The sequence below is a fragment of the Macaca nemestrina genome, chromosome 9 (genome assembly GCF_043159975.1).
Source record: "Macaca nemestrina isolate mMacNem1 chromosome 9, mMacNem.hap1, whole genome shotgun sequence".
NCBI classification, from domain to species: Eukaryota; Metazoa; Chordata; class Mammalia; order Primates; family Cercopithecidae; genus Macaca; species Macaca nemestrina.
Genome location: NC_092133.1, coordinates 92,335,338 through 92,356,109, shown reverse-complemented (window position 1 = coordinate 92,356,109; position 20,772 = coordinate 92,335,338). Strand labels below are relative to the sequence as shown.

Sequence of the window (20,772 nt, the reverse complement as noted above, 5' to 3'; positions counted from 1 at the left end):
CCCAGTCCAAATAATTGTTTTTCTACCTGACTGATTTGTGTTGATACTGATCACTGTCCCAATAAGTATACATTAATCTTATTAATTTAACATTTATGACTTGAGTAACTGCTATCTAGTTAACAACACACAGATTGAAAGAAATAACTATACCTTCCATATCTATCAAATGCATTTAAATTAGCTTTTTTCTTGATTAAAAATTTCACCACTTGCTGTTTTTGTTCATGTACGCCAAGTAACAGCGGTGTGAGGTCATGCTGTAAAACAATATAAAGCAAAAACGAATGTAATTCAAAAAAGTACACATTCCTCAACTGAAGCGGAAACTTTATATAAGATCCTACGGACTTACACGCATACAAAGTAAGTAAAATGTAGCTGCTTCCTTCTCAATCTTCTGTGCTTTCCCACGTGCTGCTCCCTCCCTTGGAAACACCCCTCTCTGCCTCACCACATCAACTCTGATCATCTCAAAAACTCACTTTCAACATTCACTGCTTCCAAGACTCTTTGCTTCTAACCCAGCATTTGGCAAGCTTATTGGATGATAATATTTTTCCCATCTAAACAAAGAGCTTCTTGAGGGCAGGGGCTGTATCTTTTATCTCTATATCCTCCACCCTAAGAAAAATTGTTGTGTATAAAGCAATAATAAATAATATAAATATAAATAATACTAAATAGGGTATTACTCTGTAAGCTGATGAATATTAAGCCAATAATATTCATTTTAGGCCAGGCGCGGTGGCTCAAGCCTGTAATCCCAGCACTTTGGGAGGCTGAGACGGGCGGATCACGAGGTCAGGAGATCGAGACCATCCTGGCTGACACGGTGAAACCCCGTCTCTACTAAAAAATACAAAAAACTAGCCGGGCGAGGTGGCGGGCGCCTGTAGTCCCAGCTATTCGGGAGGCTGAGGCAGGAGAATGGCGTGAACGCGGGAGGCGGGGCTTGCAGTGAGCTGAGATCCGGCCACTGCACTCCAGCCTGGGCGGCAGAGCGAGACTCCATCTCAAAAAAAAAAAAAAAAAAAAAAAAAAAAAAAAAAAAAAAAAAAAAAATTCATTTTAATGTCTCACCACAGAGATAAAAGTCAGACTAGACCAGGAATGGTGGCTCACACCCGTAATCCTAGCATCTTGGGAGGCTGAGGCAGGTGAATCACTTGAACCCAGGAGTTTAAGACCAACCTGAGAAACATGGCAAAAATCTCATCTCTACTAAAAAAAAAAAAAAAGAGAAATACAAAAACTGAGGTTGGAAGACCATCTGAGCTTAGGAAGGTCAGGGCTGCAGTGAGCTGTGATTGCACCACTGCACTCCAGACTGGGAAACAGAGTGAGACCACATCTCCAAAAAAAAAAAAAAAAAAAAAAAAAAAAAGTCAGATTAATGTAATTGGATAGGAAAGATTTAAAGAAATCAGCACATATCCAACTCCAACTCTTCTACAGATATCTTAAGTTTCTGAGATATAAGAATTTACATATTACATTTATGTATTCAGTGGTTCTTAAGCAGGTGTGTATCCAGATTTTGAGAAAATTGTTGTTGTTGTTATTGTTGATGTTAGAGACAGGGTCTCATTATGTTAACCAGGCTAGACTCGAACTCCTGAGCTCAAGCAATCCTCCCCCCTCAGCCTCCCTAGCAGCTGGGACTACAGCCATGCACCACCATGCCTGGCTTCAAGGAAACATTTTTAAACATACATATCTAGGCTTTACTGGACTTACTCTATCAAAATCTTCAGGAAAAAGCCTAGACTTACTGATTATTTAAAAATTTTCCTGAGGTTACTGGGATGCAAATTTCTAGCTGGAAGCTAGTACAACAGACAGTTAATTCAGTCTCATTTCTCACCCACGTGACCAATTCTCTTTCTCATTTGAAGATTTGGCCAAAAAGAGGAAAGAGTAGGAGACAGACTCATTTGCTGAAAACACCACATAATTTTCCCCGGTAAGAGAAGAACAAGGTCTAGTAAACTCAAAATCCAACTTGATCTTGTTACTTAAAGCTCCTTATCTCCCACCTTCCCATCCAGACATGCTAGATTTGAAAGCAGAGTTGAGACTCTAACTGGCCATTTCTACCAGAATAGGGTACTAAGTCAGTTAATTACTTGTTATTCCCTCTGCTCAAGGGTTTCCCATTACATGACCACCTATTTACTGCCAATCTGGTTCTTCAGAGGCCTCCTAAAACTGATCTCTAGGCAGTTCACAACTCACTAACTCCCTCTCCCAAAATGAAAACTGTCAGTCTCTAAAACTGAACCTTGTCTCACCATACAAAGGAAACAAATAAATGAACAATACACAGACACACACACACACACACAGACACACACACGCATATGCACGCAACCTCTTTATGGTCTTTTCCCTCTATTACCTAATTTCCAGACTGGCCTTGATATTTCTGATTGCTCTTTTTCCCTTTCCACTTCTGCCTCATGAGCAATCAGAAATATCTTAAGCCTTGCCACTGAGAGGTGCATCACCTCATATCTATTACTGTTTTTTAGGAACTTGCCAAAGCAGCAGGATTTCTATTCACTGAAACATGTTTAAGTGTTCTTGGAGTTTTCATGTAAAACCTATTTCAGGGCAAATTTTGCAATTTTACATTCATTAGGGAAAAAAAAAAACCTAGGAGGGAAAAATTGAAAAATAATAAGTATTACCTTTTACCAATTCAGTGTTTTCAAAAAAGTATTTACCACAAGTGCATTAAAAAAAACTGTACCCTCAAATGCTTCTTTGAAAGTAACAATATTTAAAATAAAATCTTAGATAATTAAGTCATTTCAAAATATTTTCATTCAGGTTATGCTTGAGCTTCCAAATATGGAAAACTGGCCCTTACACAGGTCACTGTTAAAATGAATGCATTTCAGTATTTTGAAAAGAAAACTGGTAGATCTATACCTTGTTTTTTGATTCAATAGCAGCACCATGTAAAAGCAGTGCTTTGGCCATTAATTTATCTTCATTGTAGATAGCATAGTGTAGAGCAGTATTTCCATACTCATCTGGAATATTTGGATCAGTGCCATGTTCTAGCAACATTAATGCACATTCATCTTCTTGGCATTGTACAGCCTGTCAGTGTTAGACCAAAAACAAATTATAAATGCTAGGAATTCAAAGTAACATTCCACAGCTTTCACCAACTAGTTACATTTAAAGGAGAAAACTCATTTTTGTGCTATGTATTGAAATCAAACCCATCTCACACTGATATAGTCGGCTACTGCATACCTTTGTCAGAGCTGTCCTGTTTTTGTTGTCAAGGACATTAAGTTGACATTGTCTGTCCAGCAGGAGTTTTACTACTTCTGAATTCCCATTGGCAGAGGCCAGATGTAGAGCAGTCCTAGGAGAGTGAGAAGACTTTTTAGGAAATTGTTAGTGCACTAGCTACAGGCACATCAATGATTCGTGTAATTACAAACACTGAATAGCCTGCTGTTACTCTGCCTTCAAAACAAACATTTACTTTTCCCATGAAGAAAGCACACTATTTATTACCTCTCATTACTCGCTGTATTAATGAAAGAGCAGCCTATTTGAATAGAAACAGCACAGCCCTTGGATGACATTCAGCTGGGACTGGAACCCTACTTGAAGCTCTGTCGCTTCCCAGCTGTTGCTTAGCCTTTTGGTGTCTCAGTTTCCTCATCAATAAAATGGGAATGAAAATAGTAGCTTTCTCACAGGAAACCACTGTAATGCTTAAATGAGACTCTACGCAAAAGATATAGAATAGTTCCTAACACAAAGAACAGCTCAATAATTGTTAGATATTATAATTTCTACTAATACCCTAAAGACATTTGAATTAAGTGAGATGATACAATTATACCTACATTCTCAGGTATGTTTTAAAGACTACAGGTAACGTTGTATTTCAGTGATTCTAAGATGATCATCGTCTCCATGTTGTCTCCACTGAAATACCACTTATAATTCATGATTTACTATAATTGGCGGCATTTAAATACTTCTCTTATTGAGACATAAAATAATGGGGCATCATATAACCCCTGGTGCCTTACATTAAGTAGAATATGTTATAACAGGCCTGGGGCAGTTCCAGTCAGATGACCAGCATTTAGATAAATTTTAGTTCTTAAAAAAACTATGGAATAAGAGGGCTGAGGTGAAAACAAAAATTTCTAAAATAAACTAATTCTTACTTTGGTTTTCAAAAAACGTTAAGCCAAAGAAAACCTGGAAATTCAAATAAACACCATGGGCTCATTGGTTTCAATACTTAGATTTATACAATGTATGTACATCAGATATTTCCAATCTTTCCTATTAGGATTTAAGACTGTTATAAATTTCCTCTTTTTAAAATGGATTTATGAAACTATTTGTGGAGCTTTTTTCAACGTTTACATTCAGGGGTACAGGTGCAGATGTGCCGGTTTGTTACACAGGTAAACGTGCGCCAAGGGGGTTGGTTGGACAGATGATTTCATTACCCAGGCGTTAAGCCCAGTACCCGTTCACTCTATTTCCTGCTTCTTTCCCTCCTCCCACCCTCCACCTCCGATAGGCCCCAGTGCGTGTTCCTTCCCTCTAGGTATCTGTGTGTTATCATTTAGCTCCCACCTATAAGTAAGAACATGCAGTATTTGGTTTTCTCTTCCTATGTTAGTTTGCTGAGAATAATGGCTTTCAACACCATCCTGTCCCTGCAAAGGACATGCTCTCGTTCTTTCTTTTATGGCTGCATAGTAGTCCCTGCTGTTTATCTACCACATTTTAGTTCTTAAAACAACTAAAACAGTCTTTATTCAAGACTTATAAAAGTTCAAAAAGGCAATTAAAGGTTATCTTTTACTATTTTCTACCTTCAGAAATGTTTTTGTTTGAAAGGAGGGAGGAAAAGCTTCAATTGAGATTAAGTCCTAATGCTCCAACTTTAAATCTCTCAGCTTGCTCATGCCCAGCAGGTAAACATGAAGTTTTCAAAGATGGAAGGATCCTGAGAGATAGTAGAATACGCCTGCCACATAATAGGTGTCTGGCTTATGTCTGATGACTAAATGGACTGAAAGAATGGATAAACGCAGCTTGGGAGTTCAATATTTTTAAAGGAAACTGCTGTAGAGTAGGAGAATACATCTGCAACAGTAATAATCATTTATATTTGCTATTTTAATTTTCATAAGTACATAACTCAACTAAAATGAATCACACTTTTTACACATGTTAACCTATATATAATGAAAAGATAATTATATAATAAAATGTATATACAATAAAATCTACAGGAACAGGTAAACAGAATTTCTCTACTTCTGAAGAGGATAAAAGTTCACAGAAGACAGCCATCCACAGAAATAAAAATAAATAATAGAATGTGAGGAATTAGTTGTATCTATGCAAGCAGCATATTCCTTCTCTTCCCAAGGATTATTTCATTACTAATGAACCTTAACTAAACTTCAGATGTTCATTGCAGAAATCACAGATAAGAGAAAGGAAAAAACTTCACTTACAAATCCCCAGAAATAAGTTTGATTATATTTTCTACATATTTTCAGCTAACACAAGAGCAGATTATATTTGTGTATATGTGTAACAAACTGATTTTTTTCTCACTTGATATAGCAAAGTACATCTTTGCATGTCAACATATCTCTGTATCTACTGATGCCCTCAATAGTTACTTATTATTCCATCCTATGGATGCACTGAAATTTGTTCATAAAATCTATGAATTCTTCTAAATACACTGCTGTTTTAAGCAATACTAAGAAAAACAGATGTATCTGTTTCGTAAAGATATTTCAGCATAATGGAATTGATCAGTAAAAAGCATATACATTTAAAAAATGTGGTTCTTACCACTAAAGTGTGTGTTTGAAAAGCTGCAGCAACTTAAACTTTGAACAACTATATATGTACCACTGTTCTTCATCCTCACAAACTTTGTGGATAAAAAACAGTATTTCATTCCTTTTTTTTTTTTTTTTTTTTTTTTTTTTTTGAGATGGACTCTCACTCCATCGCCCAGGCTGGAGTATAGTGGCGTGATCTCGACTCACTGCAACCTCCACCTCCCTGGTTCAAGCAATTCTCTTGCCTCAGCCTCCTGAGTAGCTGGGATTACAGGTGCATGCCACCATGCCCAGCTAATTTTCTGTATTTTTAGTAGAGATGGGGTTTCACCACACCGGCCAAGCTGCTCTCAAACTCCTGACTTTGTGATCCGCCTGCCTCAGCCTCCTAAAGTGCTGGGATAACAGGCATGAACCACTGCACCCGGCCTTTCACTCCTCTTCTAACTTAAGTAGAAAACAGTATTTCATTCCTCTAACTTAAATTCCTTCTCCTACCAGGAACACTGTTTTCCTACGTACGTAGGTCACCGGTAGATACGCTAAAAAGTACTATGCCCAATTTTAGAATGCGTATTTTATTATTACATCTGCATATATAGGCCGGGCACAGTGACTCACGCCTGTAATCCCAGCACTTTGGGAGGCCAAGGTGCATGGATCACAAGGACAGAAATTCAAGACCAGCCTGGCCAAGATGGTGAAACCCCATCTCTACTAAAAATAAAAAAAAAATTAGCCAGGCATGGTGGCAGGCGCCTTTAATCCCAGCTACTTAGTAGGCTGAAGCAGAGAATTGCTTGAACCTAACAGGCAGAGATTGCAGTGAGCCAAGATCACACCACTACACTCCAGCCTGGCCAACAGAGTGAGACTCTGTCAAAAAAAAAAAAAAAAAAAAAAAAAAAAAAATATATATATATATATCTGCATATATAAATAGGCATTTGTGTTTTCTTCTGGTATGTTTCTCCTTTTGTATATTTAAAATTTTTAATCTATACTCTTATTTTTGTGACATAAAAATCTAGCTAGTTTTCTCCAAAAATGAATTATGAACAATCCACCTTTTTTAAATAATACAAAATATCACCATTATCAAGTGCTAAATTCTTACATATATTTGGGTATTTCTGGATTTCCTATTCTGTTCTACTCATTGATCTTTTCGGCTGTTAGTAAACAATTTGTGGAAATAGCACATGAACATTTTGATATCTGGAAAAGCAAGTCTTTTTCCATTCTGTTACAAAAAAATAATTTATCACAATAAGAAAAGACAGCATGTGTAAAAACTCTAAAACTTTCCTATTTTTATTTGGCTTAGGTAAAAGTGATAAACAGAAAAAGCTCACATCTTCAGAAAATTCAATCTTCCTTTTCAAGCACACAAACCTTCTTGCCATTTCAGTTTCCTTCTAAGGTTCCTCAGTAAAGAACATATTTACATAGGGTACATTGATAAAAAATCCATACTGGATTTTATTTGAAGAATATTTAGCCTTGAAGTTGATATGTTATGGGGCTTCATTCTTAGTTCTCAATATACACTTTTCTATAATACATAGAACATTGCTTTAAAATGTGTACATTAAAAATAATCCGCTGCATCAACTTAATTTTTCAAGTTAAATCACTTTAAAACAATCTATTAGTGTTCTGTGAGGGAAATTATAATTGGATTGGAAATCAGCTCAAGTTTTGTTTTGTGTTGCGGCTCAGGAAGGGACCTGTGCCCTGACCTCTGACCTCGCTGAGGTTTCCACACCCAGGGTGGTGTGGGGCCTGCGGAGACAAGAAAGCCAGGTCCCCCTCCTCCCCCACCAGGAGGATATGTCCCCATCATCCCCCCACGTCCCTCCTCCTCCCAGCCCAGGCCCGGTTACCTCTTTTGCTTGTCCGTCTTGTTCACGTCAGTGTCCCTGAGCATGATGATGAGATCCTTTCTGGGGACTTTACCCCACCAGGCAGCTCTGTGGAGCTTGTCCAGATCTTCTCGACGGACGTGGTACCTCGGCTCCATGAAGGCACTATGGTCGTATTCTTCCCAAGCGCCTACGTTGCTCTTGCTGCTCCTGACTGTCTTCACAGCGGAGTCATCCTGGTCTCCAGAAGCGCCCAGGTTGCTCTTGCCGCTCCCCCTGCGGCAGGGGAGGCAGTGGCAGCACCACTTGGCCATCTTGCTCCTGAGTGTCTTCATAGCAGAGTCGTCCTGGTCTCCAGAAGCGCCCACGTTGCTCTTCCTGCTCCCCCTGCAGCAGGGGAGGCAGTGGCAGCACCACTTGGCCATCTTGCTCCTGAGTGTCTTCCTAGCGGAGTCGTCCTGGTCTGCAGAAGCGCCCAGGTTGCTCTTTCCGCTCCCCCTGCAGCAGGGGAGGCAGTGGCAGCACCACTTGCCCATCTTCCTCCTGAAACCAAATGGCTTCTTCACAGAGGACGCAGCCGGCATGGAACCGACTTCAGCCACCATCTGCTTTTAACAGCAGATCCCGTCTACCAACCAGTTTCACCAACTAGCAGGTAACTGCGGGTTTCCGATCTGTTTGAAGAGAAAGATCAATCCCGGCCAAAACCTGCCAACCCCAGCAGGGGAGCCCAGCCCACCCCACCCAGGGAAAACCCACGCCCACCCCAGGAAGGGCCAACCCCCCCCCCCAATAAAACACCCAGCCCACCCAAGGGAATGCCAAACCCAGCAGAGAAAAGGTCAAGCCCAGCAAAGGAACTAGGGAGGAAAGGTCAACCCAAAGGAGAAAACGTCAATCCAAGGAGGTCCGAGGAGGAACAGAAGGCCAAGCGACCCACGCCAAGCCAAGCAAAGAACGCAAAGCCAAGCCAAGCCGCTACGCGCGTGTGCCGTGCGCGTGCAAGCCGTTACAGGCCAGCCAGTTACCAGTTACGCGCGTGTGGCGTGCGTGTACAAGCCGTTACAAACCAGCCAAGCCGTTAGGTGTGTGGCGTGCGCGTGCAAACCGCTACAGGTCAGCCAGTTACGCGCGTGCGGCGTGCGTGTGCAAGCCGTTACAAACCAGCCAAGCTGTTAAGCGCGTGTGGCGTGCGCGTGCAAGCCGTTACAGGCCAGCCAAACCGTTACAGGTCAGCCAAACCGTTTCGCGCGTGCGGCGTGCGCGTGCGGCGTGCGCGTGCGGCGTGCGCGTGCGGCGTGCGCGTGCGGCGTGCGGCGTGCGCGTGCGGCGTGCGCGTGCGGCGTGCGCGTGCGGCGTGCGCGTGCATCTCAGGTGGCGCCAGTGCACGTGGCACAGACAGTGGCGGATCCGTGCAACCCGCATGGTTAAGTCTTGGCGCCACGAATGTCACTGACAGCCTTGTGTTCCCAGCAAACTTCCCCGGAGTCAGCGGAGCTTTCAGGCCATTGAGAAGCCTCTGGTGGGGGAAAAAAGCCTCTTGAAGCAGGACTGGGCCTGAGCGCCTGGAACCTGAGGATGCTGACAGCCTCCTATGAAGAAAGCCCCCAAGACACTCCTGGCCGTGCTGTTGTGCGTGGCAGCGGCTGCAGCTCGGAACTCGGGCTGAGGGAGCTGGCTGCAAATGGCCTCAAAATCGCGGAGCACAAGACGCCCACCGAGCCCAGTGCCTGCCTGAGGTGCCTTCCACACTTGCTCCTCTTTGGTCGGCACACAGAACACGAGGCCATCAGCGAGGGGGCACTTGCGGTCACGGGATCGCGGCCACCTCCTGCCCCGGTGCCCCCTGCCTGGTGTCCAAGCCAGAGCCAACAGCTGTGGGGCTTCTGGCCTGGGGGGCTCTGCTCCACTGGCATGCAATAGGGTCAAGGTGCAGGCTGCTGTGTCCAGACTGGCAAGAGGAGGCTTGGAGGAGCACCTCCCACGGATGGGGAGATGCAGAAAGTCACCCCCCTGTGCAGATCCTGGGTACAGGACACTGTTCCCGCCTCCCTGGTGCTGGCGTCTGAGCTGGACCAGGGCAGTGGCACCTCAACCCTCCTGCTGCATAAACTCCTCTTGCTTGATAATAAACTAAATTTTGAATGAAACAAAAAGAAAAAAGACACACACACTAAATTTCCTTGTCCCTCTGTGATCCCGAACCAGGAAGCAAGGGGAAGCCTGACCTCCTGGTCTCTCCCCCCAGCTGCAGGCTGAGCAATTTCCTCCAGTTGGGCTCAGTGGGACCGGGCTGCCCTTCCTTCCTGCATGGACATCCCTATATCTTCCATTGCCCCATACAGAGTGCCATGATCCGGGTTCAAATCCCGGCTCCAGCACTCGCAGCCTGAGTTACCTGGCAAATGCCTTGCCCCCAGGCACCTGCTGTCTGTGTCCTTCCTGACAGGAGGGACGGGAGGTGCTGTCCCTGACATGAAGTGCTGTAACAGTCAAACAAGCGGAGCACGAGACGCCTGGGTGGGGGACTGCCCTGCTGGCTGCTGGGGGTGCTCACCGAAGAGCACCTCCCATCTGCCCACATGGCCTTGCAGGTCTCAGCACTTATTAGGCACCTGACTACGGTAAATCCCTAAACAAAGCCCTAAGCTGCCCTGGGGAATGTGACCAGGGCGTTGGACCAGGAAGGACAGTCTGGGGTGCCAGGCATGAGGATAAGCCAATCTCTTCCCGGCAGCTTTGGGTCCCAGGGCACCCTCAGTGGACAGAGAACCCAGAGATGCCACAAGGCTTGAGCTGCATCCCCGAGTTCCAGCCCAGCCATGCCGGGCCCAGGGGTACTTTGGGCACTAAGTTGGGATGAGGAGGGGCCAGGTGACACTCCTGTGTTCCAGGATCTGGTCAAGAGGGTGGTACCCTGTCACTGCCTGGCTCCACCTGGTCCCAGTGGAAGAAGAAGAGCAGGAAGCTTCTAGCACCCACCCTCTGGGCCACCAACAGCCAGATCCACAGTGTGGCCACCTGAATCAGCACCACCTGCCTTGGGGACCGGAGCATGAAGGCCCAGATATGACCAGCACAGTGGGGCAGAGGATGCAGGTGGGCAGGATGTGCTGTGCGGATCCAAGGAGCCCCTCTCTCGAGGCTGGGGCATAACCTCTCCATCTTATTGACGCATAATATTTTAGCTCTTTGTAGGGTACATACTGTAGCAGGACGAGCCGCAGACGAAACTCCTCAGACACCGGATTAAAGAAGGAAGAGGTTTTTTTATTCGGCCAGGAGCGTCGGCAGACTCGCTTCTTAAGAGCCGAGCTCCCCAAAAAAGAAATTCCTAGCCCTTTTTAGGGCTTACAACTCTAAGGGGTCCACGTGAAAGGGTCGTGATAAATCGAGCAAGCATGGGAAATGTGACTGGGGGCTACATGCATCAGCTAACAGAACAAAAAGTTTTACAATGCTTTTTTCATACAGTGTCTGGAATTTACAGATAACACAAGTAGTTTAGGCCAGGGGTTGATGTTATTACTATTACTTTGTTTAACTCCTAGGACTGGGTGGTGGTGCCAAGGTTGTCTGGCTATTTATCTTACTTTTGTTTCTCTCTCTCTTTTCTCCTGTCTTTGAACTAGGCAAGGTGGGGGGAGGAGGGCAGCAGGAGTAGTAGTGGTCTCCTTCCTTAATACAAATGCTTGTTACATGCATAAAATGTGTATTCTGGTTACTTTGAATATTTACACATAATATTGTTATTTAGTCACCATAGTCTGCTGTCAAACATTACAGCTTATTTCTTCTAACTGCGGTCTGTACCCAATAGCCAACTTCTCTTCATTCTCCCTTCCACACCCCGTCTTCCCGGCCTCTGGTACTAACATCGCATTCTCTGGGTCCATGAGATCAAGCTTTTTTTTTAGCTCCTACATGTGAGTGAGAACCTGCGGTATTTGTCCTTCTGTGCCTGGCTTATTTTACTCAATGACTTCCAGATCTACCCTTATTTCTGAAAATGACATGATTTCATTATTTGTTATGCCAAATAGTATTCTACTGTGTATATTTAGTACATCTTACTTATCCATTCATCAGTTGATGAATACTTGCATTGACTCTGTATCTTTGCTATTGTGAATAATGCTGTGATAAACACAAGCATGCAAGTTACCCTTTGTTACACTGAACTTTTTCCTTTGGAAGAATACCCCTCCCCCACACACCCCCACTCCCCGCCCAGTGAGATTGCTGGACCATACAATAGCTCTCGGTGTTTTTAGAATTCTCTATACTGTTTCCATCATGCTTGTACTGATTTGCATTCCTACTGACAGTGTAGCAGAGTTTCCATTTCTCTGCATTCTCATCAGCATCTGTTATTTTTTGTTTTATTAATAATACCCATTCTAAGTGAGGTGAGATAATATCTCGCTGTGGTTTTGATTTGCATTTCCCTGATCAATGATGTTGAGCATTTTCTCATAAACATCTTAGCCATTTGTATGTCTCTATTCCTGTCCTTTGCCCATTTTTAATGGCATTGTTTTGTTAGCTGCCCCCGCAGCCCATGGCCCATAGCCACTCCCACCTGAGCACGCCTGGGGGCCTAGCACAGCAGCTCCTCGCCTGGAATCCAGCATATGCCCTTCCGGACCCGGGCAGTCCTCCCGATGCTCTGCCCAGCCCTGCTGGGAGGGTAGCCGCTGGGTTGGTGTGGCTGCAGGCAGAGACCTTGCCTGCCCTACTCAGCCTCCTGCACCAGCGCCGGGGAGGGTGTCCAGCGCATGGGAAGGTGTGGGCTGGCTTTGAACTCAGGGGAGCTGGAGCGGGCAAGCTGGGAGGGGACCGTGGGCAAAGCCGTGGGCTGTGGGCTGTGTTCAGGAGGAGGTTTGTGGCCCACCAAGCCTGTGGTGGCGGTTAGGGACGTGTAGTCACAGGACTGGGCAGGGCCTGGACCAGTAGCCCAAAGTCGGCCTCAGCATTGGCACAGCAGGACAGGCCTGGGAGGCCCACTGCGAGGACTGGACTGGGTGGAGGGTCTGAGGCCCTGGCCAGAGTCACAATGGGGCACAGATCAGGGTGGTTGGAGAAGCCTCCTAGGGCAGAATAAGAGAGTGAGGACTTAGGACTTAGGGGAGTAGTACAGGAGGAGTTGGGTGTGCCCCCTAAATCTCACAACATACCACTAGGTGCTGTGGGGTTGTCCCTGTCCCCACCACACAGGATGCTGACATATCTGCCACCTTCACCGCCTTCAGGCCCAGATGACTCACCCTGAGCAGTTAGAAAAGCACAGAGAAACATTCATCCTGTGAGAAGCTCGGGAAGCCGCTTCCCTTCTCAGGACACCTCCTGAGGCAGCAGAGGCCAGGCTGGCAGGGAAGGTGGGACAGCCAGAACATTCCTGGGGCTGCCCTGACACCTGGTGGCGGCCCTCAGAAACCAGCAGCTGCATGGAGGAAGTACCGGCCAGCAGGAGTGCAGGAAGGGGGAGAGAGGAAGGAGGAAGGGGAGAGAGCAAGTCCATTCTAGACCAGTGGTCCTCAAACTTGAACCTGCAGTGGCATCACCCTGAGTGCTGTCCCTGACTCAGGAAACTGCTGGAAAACTCGGAATTGCTGGAGAATCTGCATTTCCAAGAGGTTCCCGGAGGCTGCTGTGCTGCTGGTCCGGGACCAAGCCATTGGTCTGAGAAAGGAATGAAGGGATGTCTGCGCTCCTACTGGGTGCCTACCGGGTGGTACTGTTATTACTATACCTTCCTTATAGAGGAGGCCACCGAGGCTGGAAAGGCCATGTTCCCACACTATCCACGTCCGTGCCCACAGAAGTGATAACCTTTTGAGATCAGTGCAGCCCCAGAGACCTCCCTAAGGTCACATCTGCACATGTGCACATGCTCCCTGCTGCACATCTGTTGAGCAGGTCACAGCCTGGGTTTGTCTGCACCAGGCAGGCAAGACAGCTCCTGAGAATGGGCCCTGCCCGGCACACCTGCCCAGGTACTGAGCCAGGAACACACAAGCTGCTCACCTGGCCTCTGACAGGTTAGTGAAAGAACGGGGCAGAGCCTGCCTGGGGTGCTGCACAGGAGCACCTAGCTCACTGCCCTTTGGAGATGACCCTGTTTGAGAACTGCCATTCTGATGACACAGCAGTGGAGGGTCTGGTGGAGCTGCCAGCTCCCCTGGGGCCCAGGAGGAGTTGCCTCTGACCTGTTTCCCAGTTCCCAGGCAGAGGCATGCCCAGAGAGCCATGCAAAGCCAGTGCTGGGCCCCTTCCTTCCTCCCACTGGCCAGTGACTGTCCCTGGGCTCAGTCACACCACAGGAGGGGAGGAGGCCATACTGTCTAGTGTCGCTTCTCTCAGCATTGTGCTGAGCTGGAGGGAAGGCTAGGAGGCCTCCTAGAGGAGGGGACACCTGTCCAGCAGCTCAGTGGAGGTCAGTTAGGTGAGCAGGGAGGGAGAGGAGAGAGGAAGGCAGAGGTCTCAGAAAGGGCGGGGCTCGGAGGCCAGGACCAGGGGAGTCAAGGCTTTACAGAATCACCTGAGGGCAGGCGGAAATGCAGACTCGGGCCGTCCCAGACTCCCTCAGGACGTTGTGGCTTTAAGTCCCAGGAAAATGCATTTCTAACCTGCTCCTGGCCACTGGAGTTTAGTCCTCAGGATTCCCAAGACCTTGGCAAGGTGGCCAACTTGTGCCCCCAATACCAGGTAAAATGAGAGCAAGGTGCCAGGGTAGCCTCTGCCCCAGCCCAGCCCACACTGCCTGCTCCCTGCCTGCTGGGGTCCCACAGGTCCCAGAGCCAACCACCAAGCCAAGCAGGACCTCAGACCTGTCCAGGTGCCTCAGGGCTGGCACACCACGTCTGTCGCCTCATCTGTAAGCCTGCATCATGAGAAACACGTATTGTCAGTAGTTACAAAGGTTCCCAGCACCACTCTCCGTGCCTCCCGTCTGTGCTGGCTCAGCGAATGCCCATCACAGTCTTCCAGGGTGCTCCTACTGCACCTGTCGTAAACAAAAGGGGAAACGCAGAGGCGAGCTGCCCCCCACAGCACACAGCTGGTAAATGCCCGGTGATGGCTCAGGCCAGACATCACTGCCACCGTGCCTCGTTATCCCCGCGTCCACCAGCTTAGGTTAGTGGTTGAAGGGAGAAAGTTCTGCAAGAAGAGTAAAAGTGGGGCATTATGCAAAGACCAATAAAGGGTCCTGGGAATACAGAAATGCCAAGACTCCATGTTTACACTCCCTGGAGGGGCAGAGGAAGCCTTTCCCACCTGCAAAGCTCAGGCGTGGCAGGGCCTTCCTTGGCCATGAGAACAAGAAGGGAATGGTCTCATCTTTGAGGGCTATGGAGACACCAACTGTCACCCAGTTTTACAAATAACAGAAGAGAAGCTCAGGAAAAAAGGAGCAGAGGAAGGGTCAAACCTACAGAGGACTCAGTGTGCCCAGCACCGCGCTCGGCCTTCCCACACACTCAGGCCACTTACTCCTCTACCAGCCCTGTGGGCTTGGTGTCATCCCTCCCCTCCCGTCATTCACAGAGATGAAAAGGCTCAGAAGGGCAAGCTCTGAATCTGGGGCCCGACGTGGTGTAATCTGGACCCCACATAGTGGGGTGTAATCCGGACCCGTCACTCATGTGGTGTGGTGTAATCTGCACCCCGCATAGTGGGGTGTAATCTGGACCCCCACATGGTGGGGTGTAATCTGGACCCCACGTGGTGTGGTGTAAGCTGGACCCCACATAGTGGGCTGTTATCTGGACCCGTCACTCTGGTGAGGCCTGGGCAGTGCTCCCACTGCCCCCTCTCCAAGTATGGTCTCACTGACTGCTGTGCCCCCTCACCTGGCACAGCACCCGGTGGCAGCTCATCCCGGTCAGCTTTGCTGTACGGCAAACAATGCTCCCCCTGCCTTCCGTGACATGGAGCCCCTGAGGGGCAGCTGTGAAGGCTCTGCTGCATGAGTCCTATCTGGGACCACAGGGGAGGGAGCAGCTCCTGCAGTGGGGAAAAGGATGAGAAGGCTGCAGAAGCCCCCTCTGCTTCCTAAAGCACCTGCTCAAACATGACACACTCACGCTCCCTTCCCCCAGGCACGGCACACCACCCGTGAGGCTTGGACTCTGTTCCTCTGGTGGGCAAGATGACACGGACAGGCACTCGGCATCGGGCAGGAACTTACAGGCTGCTCACAGGAAGGGGCAGCAGGACAACCAGGGGCAATAACGCGTCGTCCTCAGCATGACTTTAATTTAATAAAGGACAAACGGATGAAGGAACTATATTCCTTGCTGGAAAGGGTGAACATCTTCTCTAGGTCCATCCACACCAGTTGATAAGTAGGGAAAGAAACGATCGAACAGCAACAAAAATATCCGTGACCAAATGACATTTGTGTTGTGTGAACTAACGATCTGCTTGTAATATGCAACCACTGGCTTTATGAATCAGTAAAAACTCTGCAAAGGAAAGTTAGTATAAACCCAGCTTCCACCGAGCATTGACGATACTTGACAATCATGATCTGTCATTAACTATGGCCTGTTGCGTTTATCAGCAGCTGAGGCGAGGGCCATTTCTTCCTGAGCTCAGACAACACCTCCCAGACTTCAAGCACTGAGTCCAGGCCACATGATTAGCTCTCACCACTGGAAGGGGAGCGCCACTCCAGAGCTGAGGATGATGTGTCTTCACTGTCTTTTTTTTTTTTTTTTTTTTTTTTTGAGACAGAGTCTTGCTCTGTTGCCCAGGCTGGAGTGCAGTGGTGCTATCTTGGCTCACTGCCAGCTCTGCCTCCCAGGTTCATGCCATTCTCCCGCCTCAGCCTCCCGAGTAGCTGGGACTACAGGTGTCTGTCACCACACCAGGCTAATTTTTTGCATTTTTTAGTAGAGACGGGGTTTCACTGTGTTAGCCAGGATGGTCTCGATCTCCTGACCTCATGATCCGCCCGCCTCAGCCTCCCAAAGTTCTGGGATTACAGGCGTTAGCCACCGTGCCCCGCCTTCACTGTCTTTTCTTCCAGCAGGTTGTGTAAGTTCCCACAGTGGATTCCAAGGCAAAGAGAGAAAAGCAGCTTTGGTCCCTGAACAACAGCCTGGAGCAGAGGACTCTCATCCCTTTTGAACCCACAATGGACTGCGACTTGAACAAGAAATAGAGCTTTTCAGTCAGGTGCGGTGGCTCAAGCCTGTAATCCCAGCACTTTAGGAGGCCGAGGCGGGCGGATCACCTGAGGTTGGGAGTTTAAGACCAGCCTGACCAACATGGTGAAATCCTGTCTCAACTTAAAATACAAAGTTAGCTGGGCGTGGTGGTGCATGCCTGTAATCCCAGCTACCCAGGAGGCTAAGGCAGGAGAATCCCTTGAACCTGTGAGGTGGAGGTTGCAGTGAGCCGAGATCCCACCATTGCACTCCAGCCTGGGCAGCAAGAGAGAAACGCTGTCTCAAAAAAAGAAAAAGACGAGACAAGAAATAGAGCTTTTTCTGCATTCAGCTGCTGATTTGGGGTGGCTTACTACAGCAGCTGACCTCGTGTTAACCTTGTGTGTACAGCGCTGACTTCCGCTTCTACGTCCTGGTGATCCTGGAGGTGAGCTGTGAGCTGCACTGCAGGAACCTTTAGTCACTGACTAGTTCCACACCACACTGAGGAGCCCCCAACCAGGAGTAACTGGTACATCCTAGCATTGTTAGCTATAGAAAAAGTCAAAATGGTATTGGATAAATTATGGGACAAATAAAACGAATAAACAGGTTCTTTAAGTGCTGATAGGGAAATATCAGGTATGTTAAGTGAACAATTAAGGCACAGAACAACATACAGAGAAGTTTTTAAGGTCTGACCCAAGGACCCTGAGACTGCCCAGGATCCTTTTACGGGGTCCGCTAGGTGCTCCCTTTCCAACTACACAACAGTATAAGGATGTACATCCTTCATATATCCCAACCAAAAAGCGTCACGACAGTTGGAATGCAAAGATGAAAATCCAGCTGTCTTCTACTAAGCATGGCACTAAAGAAAATTGTGATGTGAAAACAATGTCATGCTTCACTGATTCTGTTTTGAAGAATAAGTTTTCTACGTTCTTTTAAAATGTCGCTATAGGCCGGGTGCAGTGGCTCACGCCTGTGATCCCAGCGATTTGGGAGGCCGAGGCGGGCAGATCACCTGAGGTCAGGAGTTCAAGACCAGCCTGGCCAACATGATGAAATGCCATCTCTACTAAACAAACAAAAAAAAATTAGCCGGGCATGGGGGCAGGCGCCTGTAATCCCAGCTACTCGGGAGGCTGAGGCAGGAGAATCGCTTGAGCCTGGGAGGCGGAGGTTGCAGTGAGCCCAGATCACGCCATTGCCCTCCAGCCTGGGCAACAAGAGTGAAACTGCCTCAAAAAAAAAGTCACTCTGGGTGGCTCATGCCTATAATCCCAACACTTTGGGAGACCAAGGCGGGCAGATCACCTGAGGTCAGAAGTTTGAGACCAGCCTGGCCAACATGAGGAATCCCTGTCTCTAATAAAAAAAATACAAAATTAGCCAGGCATGGTGGCGGGTGCTTGTAATCCCAGCTACTCAGGAGGCTGAGGCAGGAGAATTGCTTGAACCTGGGGGGCAGAGGATACAGTAAGCCAAGATCACACCACTGCACTTCACCCTGGGTGACAGATAGAGACTCTTTCTCACACACACACAAAAAAAAAATTAAATAAAAATAAATAGCACTATACAATGGGTTTATCATTTTGTAAATCTCAGTTTTATTTTCTAATATAATATTGATATAAATCACTTTTTTTTTTTTTTTTTTTTTTTTTGAGACGGAGTCTTGCTCTGTCGCCCAGGCTGGAGTGCAGTGGTGCAATCTCGGCTCATTGCAAGTTCCGCCTCCCGGGTTCCTGCCATTCTCCTGCCTCAGCTTCCCGAGTAGCTGGGACTACAGGCGCCCACCACTATGCCTGGCTACTTTTTTGTATTTTTAGTAGAGATGGGGTTCCACCATGTTAGCCAGGATGGTCTCAATCTCCTGACCTCGTGATCTGCCCGCCTTGGTCTCCCAAAGTGCTGGGATTACAGGTGTGAGCCACCGCGCCCAGCTGATTCACATTTTAAAAGCTCTTTGGGGGCTCAAAAACTTAGTAGTGTAAAATCATACTGAGATTGATTCAAGTACCACTGTTGTATATCGTATACTACTTTCGTGTAAAAAAGAAAGAAAAATCATCTTGTACTAGCTTACAATGCATAAAGAAACCCATTAAGGATAAACCACTATCAGTGGTACTGGGCAGATGAAAGACCTTTTACTGAATGTATCTTTTTGTTGTTAATTTTCGAGCTATGTATAATCTATTCACGAAAGTAAGTTAAAAAACAAACCCTAGGGGGCCGGGCGCGGTGGCTCACGCCTGTAATCCCAGCACTTTGGGAGGCCCAGGCAGGCGGATCACGAGGTCAAGGGACTGAGACCATCCTGGCCAACATGGTGAAACCCTGTCTCTACTAACAATACAAAAATTAGCTGGGCATGACGACGTGCGCCTGTAATCCCAGCTACTCAGGAAACTGAGGCAGGAGAATCGCTTGAACCCTGGAGTCAGAGGTTGCAGTGAGCTGAGATCGTGCCATTGCACTCCAGCCTGGCAACAGAGCGAGACTCCTCTCAAAAGAACAAAACAAAACAAAACAAAACCCCTAGGGGCCAGAGGAAGCAGGAAGGCCAGCCCCAGAGAAGATGGAATAGGCCAGAAAGTCTGTGTGTGGATGACACCACCTCAGCCCAACCCCTCCAGAAACATGGTCTCCAGGCAAAACATCAGAGGATTCTCTCTAAACAAACAAAAGCAAGAGACAGAGCTTCCAGGGTGTGGCTCCCCCAACTTAACTGTAACCGGCAAACACCATCACCACACACCCAGGGTCTGCAACATGGGAGGCAGCCAGAAATAACTGTAACCGGCAAACACGATCACCACACAGCCAGGGTCTGCAACATGGGAGGCAGCCAGAAAAGCTAGCTCAGAGGAGAGGGAGGCAATTCAGGAACTAAAATGATTTTTTAAAACAAAAATAACTGGCCAGCGTGGTGGCTCACGCCTGTAATCCCAGCACTGTGGGAGGCTGAGGCGGGTGGATCTCGAGGTCAGGAGATCAAGACCATCCTAGCTAACACGGTAAAACCTCGTTTCTATTAAAAATACAAAACATTAGCCGGGCGTGGTGGCGGCGCCTGTAGTCTCAGCTACTCCGGACGCTGAGGCAGGAGAATGGCGTGAACCCGGGAGGCGGAGCTTGCAGTGAGCTGAGATCCGGCCACTGCACTCCAGCCTGGGCGACAGAGCGGGACTCTGTCTCCAAAAAAAAAAAAAAAAAGTTAAAAAATAAAAATAACAAAAAACAAAAACAATAAAAGCAGCCATCCTGAGTGTGACTACACAGGCCACTCCTGTTTGTGGAAATCATATATTCACATGGCACAGGGAACAAGAAGGCGTTTTAACCTCAGATGTGGAGACCTACTACCTGCATGTTCCTGAGTAAATTATTTAACTTCTGGGCCTTGGTCCCTCCAGTGGAACTTGGAGAATACCTCCCTTACAGAGTCACTAAGAATTCAGTGAGTTGTCTCTGATGTGACGATATAGTCTAGCATTTGGTAGGTTCTCAATAAATGGCATTCTTATGATCCATGACAGCAGAAAAAGCTGAGAGTATGTTACTACAAAGTAATTTTTTAAAGACACAGAAGTCACAATGAAACATGCTTTAAGGTTAATGCTTTAATGTATTGACATTTTCACTTACAAATGTACAATCTGCATATGTAGGAAAAAATCAGTTCTCTAGACACAACAGAATACTAGAGATGGGAAAGCAATCACAAAAAGATCAACTCTGGGGAGAAAGTGGAACTGCATTCCATGCCTTCATCTACACACACTAGGGAAGGAAAAAGAAATATTACAGAGGATCAAAACTTGTGGAAAATACACTTGGGTCATTTTGTCTCAACTGCAGGACCTTCTTATGATC

The 20,772-nt window shown here is 47.0% G+C and overlaps 2 protein-coding genes across 3 annotated transcripts in view; one reads left to right on the top strand and one right to left on the bottom strand.

Annotated features, from left to right (window-relative positions):
- The window catches only part of LOC105473130 (actin, cytoplasmic 1-like), a 30,900-nt gene extending 22,459 nt beyond the window's left edge, over positions 1-8,441 (bottom strand). The window contains exons 1-4 of one of the 2 annotated variants that reach the window (XM_071070083.1): positions 7,751-8,441; positions 3,271-3,385; positions 2,938-3,111; positions 154-260 (exon numbers count right to left, since the gene is read on the bottom strand). In XM_071070083.1, the coding sequence (XP_070926184.1) occupies positions 154-260; positions 2,938-3,111; positions 3,271-3,385; positions 7,751-8,334 (980 nt within the window). In that variant the 5' untranslated portion in view covers positions 8,335-8,441. Of the gene's footprint in view, positions 1-153; positions 261-2,937; positions 3,112-3,270; positions 3,386-4,871; positions 5,101-7,750 lie in introns of those variants that run through there. The other variant, XM_071070084.1, reaches the window with a different exon arrangement.
- The window catches only part of LOC105472068 (ankyrin repeat domain-containing protein 30B-like), a 539,363-nt gene that overhangs the window by 414,858 nt on the left and 103,733 nt on the right, over positions 1-20,772 (top strand). The window lies entirely within an intron of this gene.